The sequence below is a fragment of the Chiloscyllium punctatum genome, chromosome 37, assembly GCF_047496795.1.
Source record: "Chiloscyllium punctatum isolate Juve2018m chromosome 37, sChiPun1.3, whole genome shotgun sequence".
NCBI lineage: Eukaryota > Metazoa > Chordata > Chondrichthyes > Orectolobiformes > Hemiscylliidae > Chiloscyllium > Chiloscyllium punctatum.
In genome coordinates this window covers 37,251,312-37,263,320 of record NC_092775.1, presented here as the reverse complement: position 1 = coordinate 37,263,320, position 12,009 = coordinate 37,251,312, and the positions used below count along the sequence as shown (strand labels likewise).

The following is a 12,009-nucleotide window of genomic DNA, read 5'->3' as shown; positions in this document are numbered from 1 at the left end:
TGGGACATGGATGAATCTTAACACAAGATTGTGAAAAAAATCGTTGGGAGGCTGGGAATCAATAGCAATCAGAGGGCATAAGTAAGTGAACGGGACTTGGGAAGGCTTTGATGTAAGCAACAGAATTTTGATAAGTTTATTAAGAGAGAGAAGATGGCAGGAAACCAAAAGGTGAAGGGATAGTTTATTCTGCAGTTAAGAAAGCAGGGACAGGAATCTTAGTGCAGTTTGGGCAGAGATGAGCGATATGCAATTACGAGTTCTTTGTGTTGGAGAGAATGCAGTTGGAATTAAAGGTTCCAAACAAATAAAATATCCAAATCTGCTTCTGAGTGGGAACTTGGATGGGGCAAATGGAATCAGTAAACTCAAACTCCTGATGGGATGGAAAATTCCATTGTCCTAGGTACAACACAGTGAGGTAGCAATGCAGAAAAGCCTAGTATTAGAACACTGGTGAAATATACGGTACAAAATATATTGGGGCTAGAGAGGGAGCTGTAAAAGAGCAAATGTTGGACATGGGTGTTTCACAGGTACATATTCAAGACTAAAATTTACACAAAACAGAAGGAAATTATTTTAGGACAAATGATCAAAAGGACAGTTTAAGAATTTTGAGGACTATATTAAAGATTGTCAGGAAGCGAACTTGAGAACTTTGGGCATAACAGAGAGTGAGGTAGTAATAATGCAGAAAAGCCTGGTATTGGAGGACTGGTGAAAAATATATTGGGACTACAGAGTGATCTGGAAAAGAGCAAGTGCATTTTGGATGTGCTGAAGGGGACAGCAGGCATCACAAATGAGCGAGAGCGACTCGACATTCTAAATAGGTAGAAAAGTGCAATTTTGGTGTGCAGGAACATACACTATTCAAAGCAATAACATTTGTCGATAAACACAAAACTAAAGGAAAATGAAATCCTTTGTTCTGTACTCAGAATACAAAACAAAGAAGTAATGCAGGAAATAGGAGTCATTTTAATTAGCATGTTAGTCCAGGACATCTTGTATTTATTTAATGACAGCCTCAATGACAGCATGAAATATACCCATAGACCAATTCAATTGATCACTTAGTACTGCAAATGTTTAACACAGCCTACAGATAGTTCTATAACGTGATGATTGCGTTCTTGTGCAACTCCATATTATAGAAAAATTGCACTTTAGAAACACCACTTAAAGTCTTGGCAATGTAATAGTGTCACAGCCAATACACGTTTTAAAAGGTATGCTTTTTAGAAACACTGCCCCCAATTCATCAATCGCGTTATAGCAGAACAACCTGTATCTGCATTAAAAAAAACAAAGAACCATGGATACTGGAAATCAGAAATAAAAACAGAAATTGTTGAAAAAACTCATTAGGTTTGGCAGCATCTGAGGAGAGAAAGCAGAGTAACATTTTGAAAAAGGGTCACCTTTTATGTTACGTTAACCCTGTCTTCTCTCTACAGATGCTGCAAGACCTGCTGAGGTTTTACAGCAATTTATGTTTTTGTTTCTGAAATTTTGGACATTCAGTTAAAAAGGAAAGATATAAAAACAATGTAAGACATTCAGCAATATTATCTGGCTTAATTTGTGAAGCAAGGATTCAGACATTAGCTTGGTTTTCTACAATCTGGTATAGTGAATAAGAGAATTGAGTTTTTCTTTACTCTTTCATGGGATATGAAAGCCAGTGGAAGGCCATCATTTATTGCTCATTTTTCAGTGCATTTGTTTTGCACTGTTTTGCACGGTGTCACACATTGGCCAGATCAGGAAAGCATGGCAAATTTCCTTCCATGAAGGATATTTATGAACTAGATAGTTTTTTTTACAAAAATTGATAATAGTTTCACAGTCACTATTGCTGAGATTAACCTTTAGGTTTGTTCCATGACTATTAATTGCATTTACATTTCACCTGCTACTATGATAGCATTTGAAATCATGACAGTTAGGCTGGGCTTGTGGATACTAATCCAATAACATTACCAGCATGCCACCATTTCCCACAAATTAATGTCTTCAAAATTGTGAACATTTTGATGAAGAAGTAGTCAGCATGTTAATGTGAATAAAGAAAAAATTAAACAAGATTAGAAAATGTCTTTGTATAAAAAGTTGCTACAAACTGCTTTGCTTTACTGCAAATTAATGTTTGGAGCAGATTTCGCAATTTTTTTCCAATAGTGTTTTGCATAATACTTTGAAAAATATGACACCAAAGAAGGATGGAGAAGTATGAAAGTATAAGCTGAAGTATGGAATTAGATGCGGTGGTTCTTGTCAAGAAAAACAGTGGTACATGTATGATGCTTTACATTCCTATTTCATTGCAGGAACATTCAATTAAAGGAAAATATTTTAATCTAGAGTTTTATATGACCGAGTTTGCATCTAAAGAAACCAGAAAGTCAACAAGAAAGACTTTAAACAAGAAATATGTGGAGATAATGTCTGAACAAGGGTCTCAATGACAGTGAGTTTGAGGCAAGGGCAATAATGCAGAGGTGATAGATTAGATTACCGACAGTGTAGAAACAGGCTCATTGGCCCAACAAATTCACACCGACCCTCCGAAGAGCAACCCATCCCCCTCCAACTAATGCACCTAACACTATGGGCAATTTAGCATGGCCAATTCACCTGACCTGCACATCTTTGTACTGACAGAGGAAACCGGAGCACCCAGAGGAAACCCACGCAGACACGGGGAGAATGTGCAAACTCCACACAGACAGTCGCCCGAGACTGGAATTGAATCTGGGACCCTGGTGCTGCGAGGCAGCAGTGCTAACCACTGAGCCACCGTGCCTCCCTTTCATCTCTATTAGAGAGAATAGATAGAGGAATAGCAGGACACATTCAGTACCCCAATGCTCTAACATATTTATACTGAGTAAGCCAGATAATAAGGAGAATGAGAAGACTGCAGATGCTGGAGATCAGAGTCAAAAAGTGTGGTGCTGGAAAAGCACAGCCGGTCAGGCAGAATCCAAGGAGCTGGAGAATCAATGTTTTGAGCATAAGCTCTTCTTCAGAATATTGGCTTTTCTGATGAAGAGTTTATACTCCATCAACTCTCTTTTCCAGCACCACACTTTTTGACACTTAACCCAGTAATGAGATGATCATGAAATCAAGTGAGATAGTGGTGAGGCCACCATACAGTATCATCAATGCCAAAGAAACTGAATGTTGCTAAACACAAACATTAATTAAAAGACCGAAAAAATGAATTGCGTGGCATTCTGAAGATAATAGGAAAAGCCAATATTAAAGATGCCCAGTCCACACTGGAGGAAAGGGGAACTATGCATGGACACTTGAACAAAGATGGAGCTCATGGAAGTAGTGTTTGGAATGGTTGATCGTGTCAAACACTCGGAATAAGTTATGGAGCTCTACCAAGTCAAAGCTGTAATTTGCAAAGGATATCCAGAAAAATCTCAGTAATGTACTACAAGGGGAAGGTAATTTGACAGCATCTAAACAGTCATGGAAAAGGTGAACAAGGAATTTTGGTGACAATATATTCAAATTATTTAAAGAAAAGAAAGAGAGGTGTTGATTTTGTGGGCAATGGGATTTGTAACATTCTTTGAGGAAGCAACTAATGATGACAGTTTTGAAGGTAAGGAAAATGTTGCCTTTGTAAAGGAACTTTAATAAGTTAGTTAGTTAGTACTGGGTCAAGATAGTTGGATGAAGAAACAAGTACAGCAGAAATTAGTTGATTATGATTGGTGTGAGGGGGTGAAGCTGGAGCAATAAAAGACTAGGGCAAAGGTAAACACGTTTTTAGGAAAGGGTAGGAAGCAGCAGCTGACACAGCCACAAACACTGAGGTAATATTACTGATAACTCAAATGCATGGTTTCAGTTTTGTCTTTCATCTTGATAGGATTCAAAGTTTGGTAGAAGATTTGTAGCTCGGGTGCTCGTTGTTGTGGTTCTGTTCGCCGAGCTGGGAATTTGTCTTGCAAACATTTCGTCCCCTGTCTAGGTGACATCCTCAGTGCTTGGGAGCCTCCTGTGAAGCTTCACAGGAGGCTCCCAAGCACTGAGGATGTCACCTAAACAGGGGACGAAACGTTTGCAAGACAAATTCCCAGCTCGGCGAACAGAACCACAACAACATCTTGATAGGATATCTAGAAGATTGTGTTTCAAGTGACTTTCTCTCGCTGCTGACTTGTATGCTAATACATTGTTCATATATACGCATCACAGGATCAGAAGGAGGCCAATTTCCCTCATTTCGAGTTTTACTCTTGAGCATTACTCTGATTTTTGAGGTCTATTTTCAGATTCTTACTACCTTTTATTAGAAAATGCAGGCATGTAGTATCATTGCTTTCTATGTTTGTGTTGAATTATGCAGCATTTAGAGTCGTACAGTATCGAAACAGACCCTCTGTCCAACAAGTCCACGCCGACCATAATCCCAAACTAAACTAGCCCCAACTACCTATGTTTGGACCATATCCCTGCAAACCTCTCTTATTCATGGACTTATCCAAATGTCTTTTAAACATTGTAACTATATCTGCATCGAATACTTTTCCACACAAAAAAACTGTGAAAAAAGTTGCTCTTCTTCTCTTTTCATCTTAAAAATATGCCCCCTAGTTCTGAAATCCTCCATCCTGGGAAAAAGACACCTGCCATTCACGTTAACTGTACCTCAGGACATTATAAACCTCAATCTCCTACACTTCAGTAAAAAAAAACATCCCAGCCTATTTTTAGAACTCAAACCCGCCAATCCCAGCAACATTCTGGTAAATCTTTTCTATCCTTCCTACAACAGGGAGATCAGACCTGAACACAGTACTCCAGAAGAAGCTTCACCAACGTCCTGTACAACCTCAACACGACATCCCAACTCCTGTACTCAAAAGATCTGAGCAATGAAGGCAAGCATGCTAAACATCCTAACCACTCCATTTTCACGTGACACAAAGTTCAAAGAATAATGTATCTGAACCTCAAGGTCACACTGCTCTACAACACCACCCACAGCCCAAATTTTAAATTGCTAAAGTCCTACCACTACTTGTTTTACCAAAATGCAATACTTGCACTTATCCAAATTAAACTCCACCTGCCATTCACCATCTTTAAAATTAAATTGGAAAAGATGGAGACCCAACAGTCACATCTTGCCAATCTGTTGAAAAATAAATGAATTTACACATAAACTCTTTTTTTTTCTGGCTAGCCAGTCTTCTATCTTTGCAAATAAATCACTCCCTACACCATGAGTGTCTACTTTCAACAACATTTCCAAGCCACTTTGTCAAATGTCTTCTGGAAATCCAAGTACAGTACATCAAAGGACTCCCCCTTATCAATTTTTTTTTCTTTTTATTCATTCACGGAATGAGAGTATCGCTGGCTAGGCAGCATTTAGTGCTCACCCCTAATTGCCCAGAGGGCAGTTGAGAGTCAACCAGTTTTCTTTCCCTAAAGGACATTACTAAACCAGATAGCTTTTTCCCAATAATTGGCAATGGATATATATAGCAGTCATTAAGTTTTTATTCCAGATATTTATTGAATTCAAATTCCACCATCTGCCATGGCAGGATTTGAACAATGGTCCCCAGAACTTTATCTAACCATCTTGAGTAACAGTCCAGCGATAATACCACTAGGCCATCAATTCCTTGGGATGACTCTTCAGAGGCTGTCCTGTGAATCCATTCTCTCCATTCCCAACCCCCAACCCAGTAACTGGACTCTCACAGAATTAGAAAAATCCATTAATATTTACAGTGTTATCAATTTTCCATTAAACTTAAAGCCACAACAGACAAAGAAAGCATTAATTTTATACAGTTAAAAACCACACAACTCCAGACTACAGTCCAACAGGTTTATTTGGAAGCACTCACACACACCCTCACACACATACTACCCCCCCACCCTCCTCTGCACGCATACACCCACATGTATAAGTTTGTGGGTGAATTTATACTTGCAGAATGATGTATTTTGCTCAAAAACTTAATAAATCCATGTAAGATTCTGTAAATCCCTTTTTTAGATTAGAATTAGTCTGAACACTGGGGCACAGGCAACCTCACACAGGGCACTTCACATCTTCAATGCAATATCTGGGCCAACATGGCACCTACTGTTAAAGTTCAATTAAGAATGTAACTTACATATGAAAGAACTAAAACCAATTCGCCCATTCTAAAGAGGAGACTTAACAAACAATCCAGGTCTTTTTCAATATATAATTTCAGCTACATCACACTGTAAACATTTGCTATAAATTCTGTATCCTACGATCTTACACTCCACAACCACCTGATGAAGGAGCAGTGCTCCAAAAGCTAGGGCTTCCAAATAAACCTGGTGTTGCATGATTTTTAACTTTATACACCCCATTCCAACACCAACACCTCCAAATCATTAATTTTATAGACACGGTATTTAAATTGCACAATGATAAAAGTCAGCAATGTTCCTTTCATCAAAATAACTGACATACTTCTATACACAAGAAGCTTTCACCCTAAATACATCCTCCAGAAAAGCGAAGTTATAGCTAATACGTAGTAATTGCATATTCAAAGCTGGAATATTTCAACCAGGCAGTGACTAACCCTACTTACTTCACCTCAGTGTTAAATTTAACAACCAAGAGTTTGTGGATGACACTAAGATGAGTGGTAGAACAAAATTAGCAGAGGACTTTGAAAGTTTGCAGAGGGACACAGATAGTTTAAGTGAGTGAGTTAAGGGCTGGCAGATGGAGTACAATGTTAATAAATGTGAAGTTATCCATTTTGGTAGGAATAACAGTAAAAAGGATTAATACTTGAATGGTAAAAAATTGCAGCATGCTGCTGTGCAAATGCAGTTGGCTGTCCTTGTGCATGAATCACAGAAGGTTGGTCTGCAGGTATAACAGGTAATTAAGAAGGCAAATGGAATTTTGTCCTTCATTACTAAAGGGATTGAGTTTTTAAAGCAGGGAAGTTATGCTGCAGCTGTATCGGTTGTTGGTGAGGCCACACAGAGTCATAGAGATGTACAGCATGGAAACAGACCTTTTAGTCCAACTCATCCATACCGACCAGATACCCTAAACTAATCGAGTCCCATTTGCCAGCACTTGGCCCATATCCCTCTAAACCCTTCCTATTCATATACCCATCCAGATACCTTTTAAATGCTGTAATTGTACTAGCCTCCACCACTTCCTCTAGCAGTTCATTCCATACATGCACCACCCTCCGTGTGAAAAGGTTGCCCTTTAGGTCCCTTTTATATCTTTCCCCTCTCACCCTAAACTTATGCCTTCTAGTTCTGGATTGCCCCTACTTGAGAACGAATGCACAGGGACTAGAGGGAGTGCAGAGGAGGTTCACTAGATTGATTCAGAAGTTGCGGGGGTTGGCTTATGAGAAGAGGCTCAGTAGACTGTGATTATATTCCTTGGAATTTAGAAGAATGGGTGGGGATCATATAGAAACATATAAAGTTATGATGGGAACAGATAAGATACAAGTAGAGAGGATGTTTCCGCTGATGGGTGAAACTGGGACAAGAGGGCATAGCCTCAAAATTAGGGGGAGCAGATTTAGGACTGAATTGAGAAGGAACTTCTTCACCCAGAGGGTTGTGAATCTGTGGAATTCCCTGCCAAGTGAAGTAGTTGAGGCTCACTCAGTAAATATTTTAAAAGCTAAAAATAGATCATTTTTTCGAACAGCAAAGGAATTAAGGGTTATGGTGAGAGGGCGGGTAAGTGGAGCTGTGGCCACAAAAGATCAGCCATGAGCTTACTGAATGGTGGAGCAGGCTCGAAGGGCCAATGGCCTACTCCTAGCTCTTATGTTCATCACAATAATATCTGCTGCAATTTTTGCAAAAATCTCCTGAACATATGCAGCACTGAACAAGGGAATTCCAAATTTGTTTGCAAGTATTTTATTATCTTGTGATTTTCCCAGTTAGCAGCCTGCTCTCTTCGCAACACCAGTTTCCTCCCTGCCACTCCCACCTCCCTTGTTGCCCCTTCAGATGCCTCTGGTCTTTGACTGCCCTCAGAACCTCCTTTTCCCACCTAAATCCATGTCCCCAGCTTCCCACCTACTCAGTCCCTTTGCATAGCCCTAAACGCCTTCGCCCTCCAATCCATTTGCAAACCTTCCCCCTGCCTCTTTGTAGACTATGCTATCCCTTGTCTCCCCCACCCCTTTGCAGCTTTCTCACTACTGTACTATTGATAGAAGTGAGCCTAACAACAGCATGCACAAGACAGCTAGCCTCTGATTAGAGACACTCCTTACAATCTATATACAAGAGCAACTTTTCACTGATCAGCCACCCTATTATATTTTCTTGTGATTATGGAAAATGCATTCACCCACTGCCACTATATATTTTAAGCATTGATTTGGCTCATCAAGCCTGTTCCACCATTCAATCAAATCATGGCTGACCATCTACCTCAATACTATTTTGCCACACAATCCACATATCCCTTGATGTATTTTAGATCTAGAAATATTTCTGTCTTTAATATGATCAATGACTGACCCTCCACAGCTCTCTTAAAAAAATAATTCACCAAGTGAAAAACTTCATCCTCATCTTAGTCCCAAATGGACAACCTCCTATTTTGAGACTGGTCCTTTGTTATAGATACACCTTCCTGCATCAACTGTGATAAGTCTTGTAAATATTTTATATGCTTCAATATGATCAATCTCATTCTTCTGAACTCTTAAAATATAGGTCCAGTCCCCTCAATCTGTCCTCCTAAGACAATGGGCGGCACGGTGGCTCAGTGGTTAGCACTGCTGCCTCACAGCACCAGGGTCCCGGTTTGATTCCAGCACATTGTCACCGTATCTGCGTGGGTTTCCTCCGGGTGCTCCGGTTTCCTCCCACATTCCAAAGGTGAATTGGCCATGTTAAACTGTCCATAGTTGTTAGGTGCATTGTGTGGTCTTGTTGGGCCGAAGGGTTTGTTTCCACATGGTCAGGAATCTAACCTAATCTAAATTCTACCCACTAAGGAATAAGTCTGATGAATATTTGCTTTATATACCACAATGGCCAAGTGTATCATCCCTGAGGAAATGAAACAAAACTACACACAATATGCAAGGTGCAGTCTCACCAAGGCTCTATATAATTGCAGCATGACTCCTGCAAAATCCTGTTGCAACAAAACTAACATATCATTAGCCTTCCCAACTGCCTGCTGACTCTGTACATTACTTTCAGTGATATACAACAGGTTACCCAGATCTATTTTAATATCAACGTTTCTCATTCTCACCACATAAAACTTTGCCTTTCTGTTTTTCCTACTAAAATGAATAGCTTCACACTTTCCACATGATATTCCAAGTACCATTCATTTTCAGCCGATCTAAATATCCTTGAAGCCTCTGTGCATCATCCTCACAACTCACATTACCACCTAGTTTGGTGTCATGAATAAACTTGGAAATATTAAATTCGGTCCTCATGCCCAATATATATAGCTGGGATCCAAGCACTAATCCTTGCAGCACCCTTCTAGTCACAGCCTATGAACCTGCTGAGAATGAGAATGATTATTTCCATAATTTATTTTTGAATTTGTGGCCACTCTTAACAAAACTGAGACTATATCATGTTTAAATAGATATACAACTGTAAAATGCATATTTATCAGTATGCACAGTTCTGCAGCCTTTGAGGTAGATCAACCTAACTCTTTCAGCTCAATAACATTTGGCCAACTTGCCTATGGTGCTCCATACGAGCATAACCTCATCATTCTTCATGCATTACCTCATATTCATTGCACTAGCCTTTTTTAAGTAACATCTCCTCAACACCATGTGTCTCAATTACTCCTGTAGGAGGTAAACATATCACGAACTCTAAAATTAAACCTTAGATGTTGAAAATCTGAAATGAAAGCAGAAATTGCTGGAGAAACTCAGCAGGTCTGGTAACATCTAAGAGAGAGAGAGCAGAGTTAACGTTTGGAAGGGTCACTGGATTCAAAACGTTAACTCTGTTTTTCCTCCATAGATGCTGGCAGATCTGCCGGGTTTCTCCAGCGTCTTGGTAATGTGCTCCTGAATGTTTTTGTGGGTTGTACCAGCGATTATGACCGACCCTAACTATGAACTCCCCCCAATGATGTTTTTCCATGTGTTGAGCCTTCCCTTCCTGAGTTACCTGCATGAGTCCAGGAAGCGGCAGCTCCCACTCAGGTAGAAGGGGCAGGGTTTCATGGCTCTCTGGGTGGGGTGGATCCACAGGACACGGACTGTGGGCTCGGGCTGCTGGTCAGCCTCCACACCCACCACCATGGCGTTGTGATACTGCACAGGGCCCCAGGCAGGGCGGTAAGGAGCCCGCACCTTGGCGCCGCTCATCTCCTCAGCCTCGGCCTCGGCCTCGGCCTCATCGCCGCTCCCCGGCTCCCGGCTCCCCTCGGCCTCGCCCAGGGCCGCCTGGAAAGCGGCGTATTCGGCGTCGAGCCCCGGCTGGGCCTCGGGCTCCGGCGACGAGGCGCCTCGCTGTAGCTGCTCCAGGAGCTGGCTCTTGCGGACCGATAGGAGGCTGGACTCGGTCAGGGCGACCAACTGCTGCAGGTCGGCCTGGAGCTGGAGCAGGTCGGCCTGAGCATCGGCTTGGGCCCCGGATCCCAGCGCCGCCTCCACCTGCTGCAGCTGGGCCTTGTACACCTCGATGGCCGCCTCCAGGCTCGCCTCGTCCATGGCCAGCGCTACAGAGCCACACTGACAGCGATCAAAATTGTTCAGCTCCCGCCGCCATCCCTCAACAGGGACAATAACTCCGGAAGGAAAAGGCAGCGAGCAACCTCTGACCTGCGGCTGAACTCACACTGGGGAAAAATGTTCAAAAATCATACAACACCAGGTTATAGTCCAATAGGTTTATTTGGAAGCACCAGCTTTCGGAGCGGTGCTCCTTTATCAGGTGGATATGGAGCAGGACCATAAGACACAGAATTTATAACAAAAGGTCACATTGCCATGCACCTGGAGAAATAGTTCAGCTTTCAATTAGGAGCAGGGAGAACATCACAATAAACCCTACTCTTACATTTCCAAAATTTAGGGTGTAGGTTTGCTGGCTGAGCTGTAGGTTTCATATCCAGACGTTTCCTTACCTGGTTAGGTAACATCATCAGTGGCGACCTCCAAGTGAAGCTTCACTTGGAGGTCACCACTGATGATGTTACCTAACCAGGTAATGAAACGTCTGGGTATCAAACCTACAGCTCAGCCAGCAAACCTACACCCTAAACCTCAACCTGAGCTACAAACCTTGCAAAAATTTCCAAAATGTTGCACTTCTACTTTCCATGGTTTATTTTCATTTCTACCCAAAATTTTTGGTATCATCTACTTTTTTTTCTAAATTTCTGCCCATCTTCTGTTTTAATTCCATTCCATGTCCTGACGTCACCCTCTAATTCCACGTATTTCATTAAATAAAGTTTGCTTAAATAGCATCTTTTCTGTTTCAAGACACCCTAAATATTAATCACTGACTACTTTCTTCAAATACAGTCACATGCATTCAAGGCAACAACATAGCAAGATACCGCAAACAGCCAGGAGTTGAAAGATGCATGATCCAAACGAAAAACAGAAAGAAAAATGTGCAGCATTCATGGAAGGAACAAATAAGCTGATGATTTGGAAATTAATGTTGCAGCAATACTGACTAATTAATCTGTTTACAAGGGTATATATTTTTAATAAAGTGAACAAAAATTGTTTGATCAAGAAATAAATGTTCAGCTGGGGTAACATAAAGGACTTCTGTCCTTTAAATAGATAAGCAAATTAAATAATTCTTTTCACTTTTGCCAGCTTTGTATTTACAAAATTAAAAAAATAAATTATCAATTGTCATTGTGAGATGGGATTTTTCATGTTTTTTTTTCTGGATTTTAAGTCTAATATCATAACCACATTGTCTCTTTTATTTATTTTCTTTATTATTGAA

At 40.8% G+C, this 12,009-nt stretch overlaps 1 protein-coding gene and 1 long non-coding RNA gene across 2 annotated transcripts in view; one reads left to right on the top strand and one right to left on the bottom strand.

Moving 5' to 3' along the window:
• The window catches only part of zgpat (zinc finger, CCCH-type with G patch domain), a 30,331-nt gene extending 19,476 nt beyond the window's left edge, over positions 1-10,855 (bottom strand). The window contains exon 1 of the mRNA XM_072556591.1: positions 10,204-10,855. Within this exon, the coding sequence (XP_072412692.1) occupies positions 10,204-10,748 (545 nt within the window). The 5' untranslated portion in view covers positions 10,749-10,855. The remainder of the gene's footprint in view (positions 1-10,203) is intronic.
• LOC140463001 (uncharacterized) lies at positions 10,259-11,921 on the top strand. The gene is made up of 2 exons (XR_011954570.1): positions 10,259-10,373; positions 11,568-11,921. It is a non-coding gene; the product is annotated as an uncharacterized lncRNA (long non-coding RNA).
• The last annotated feature ends 88 nt before the right edge of the window (positions 11,922-12,009 follow it).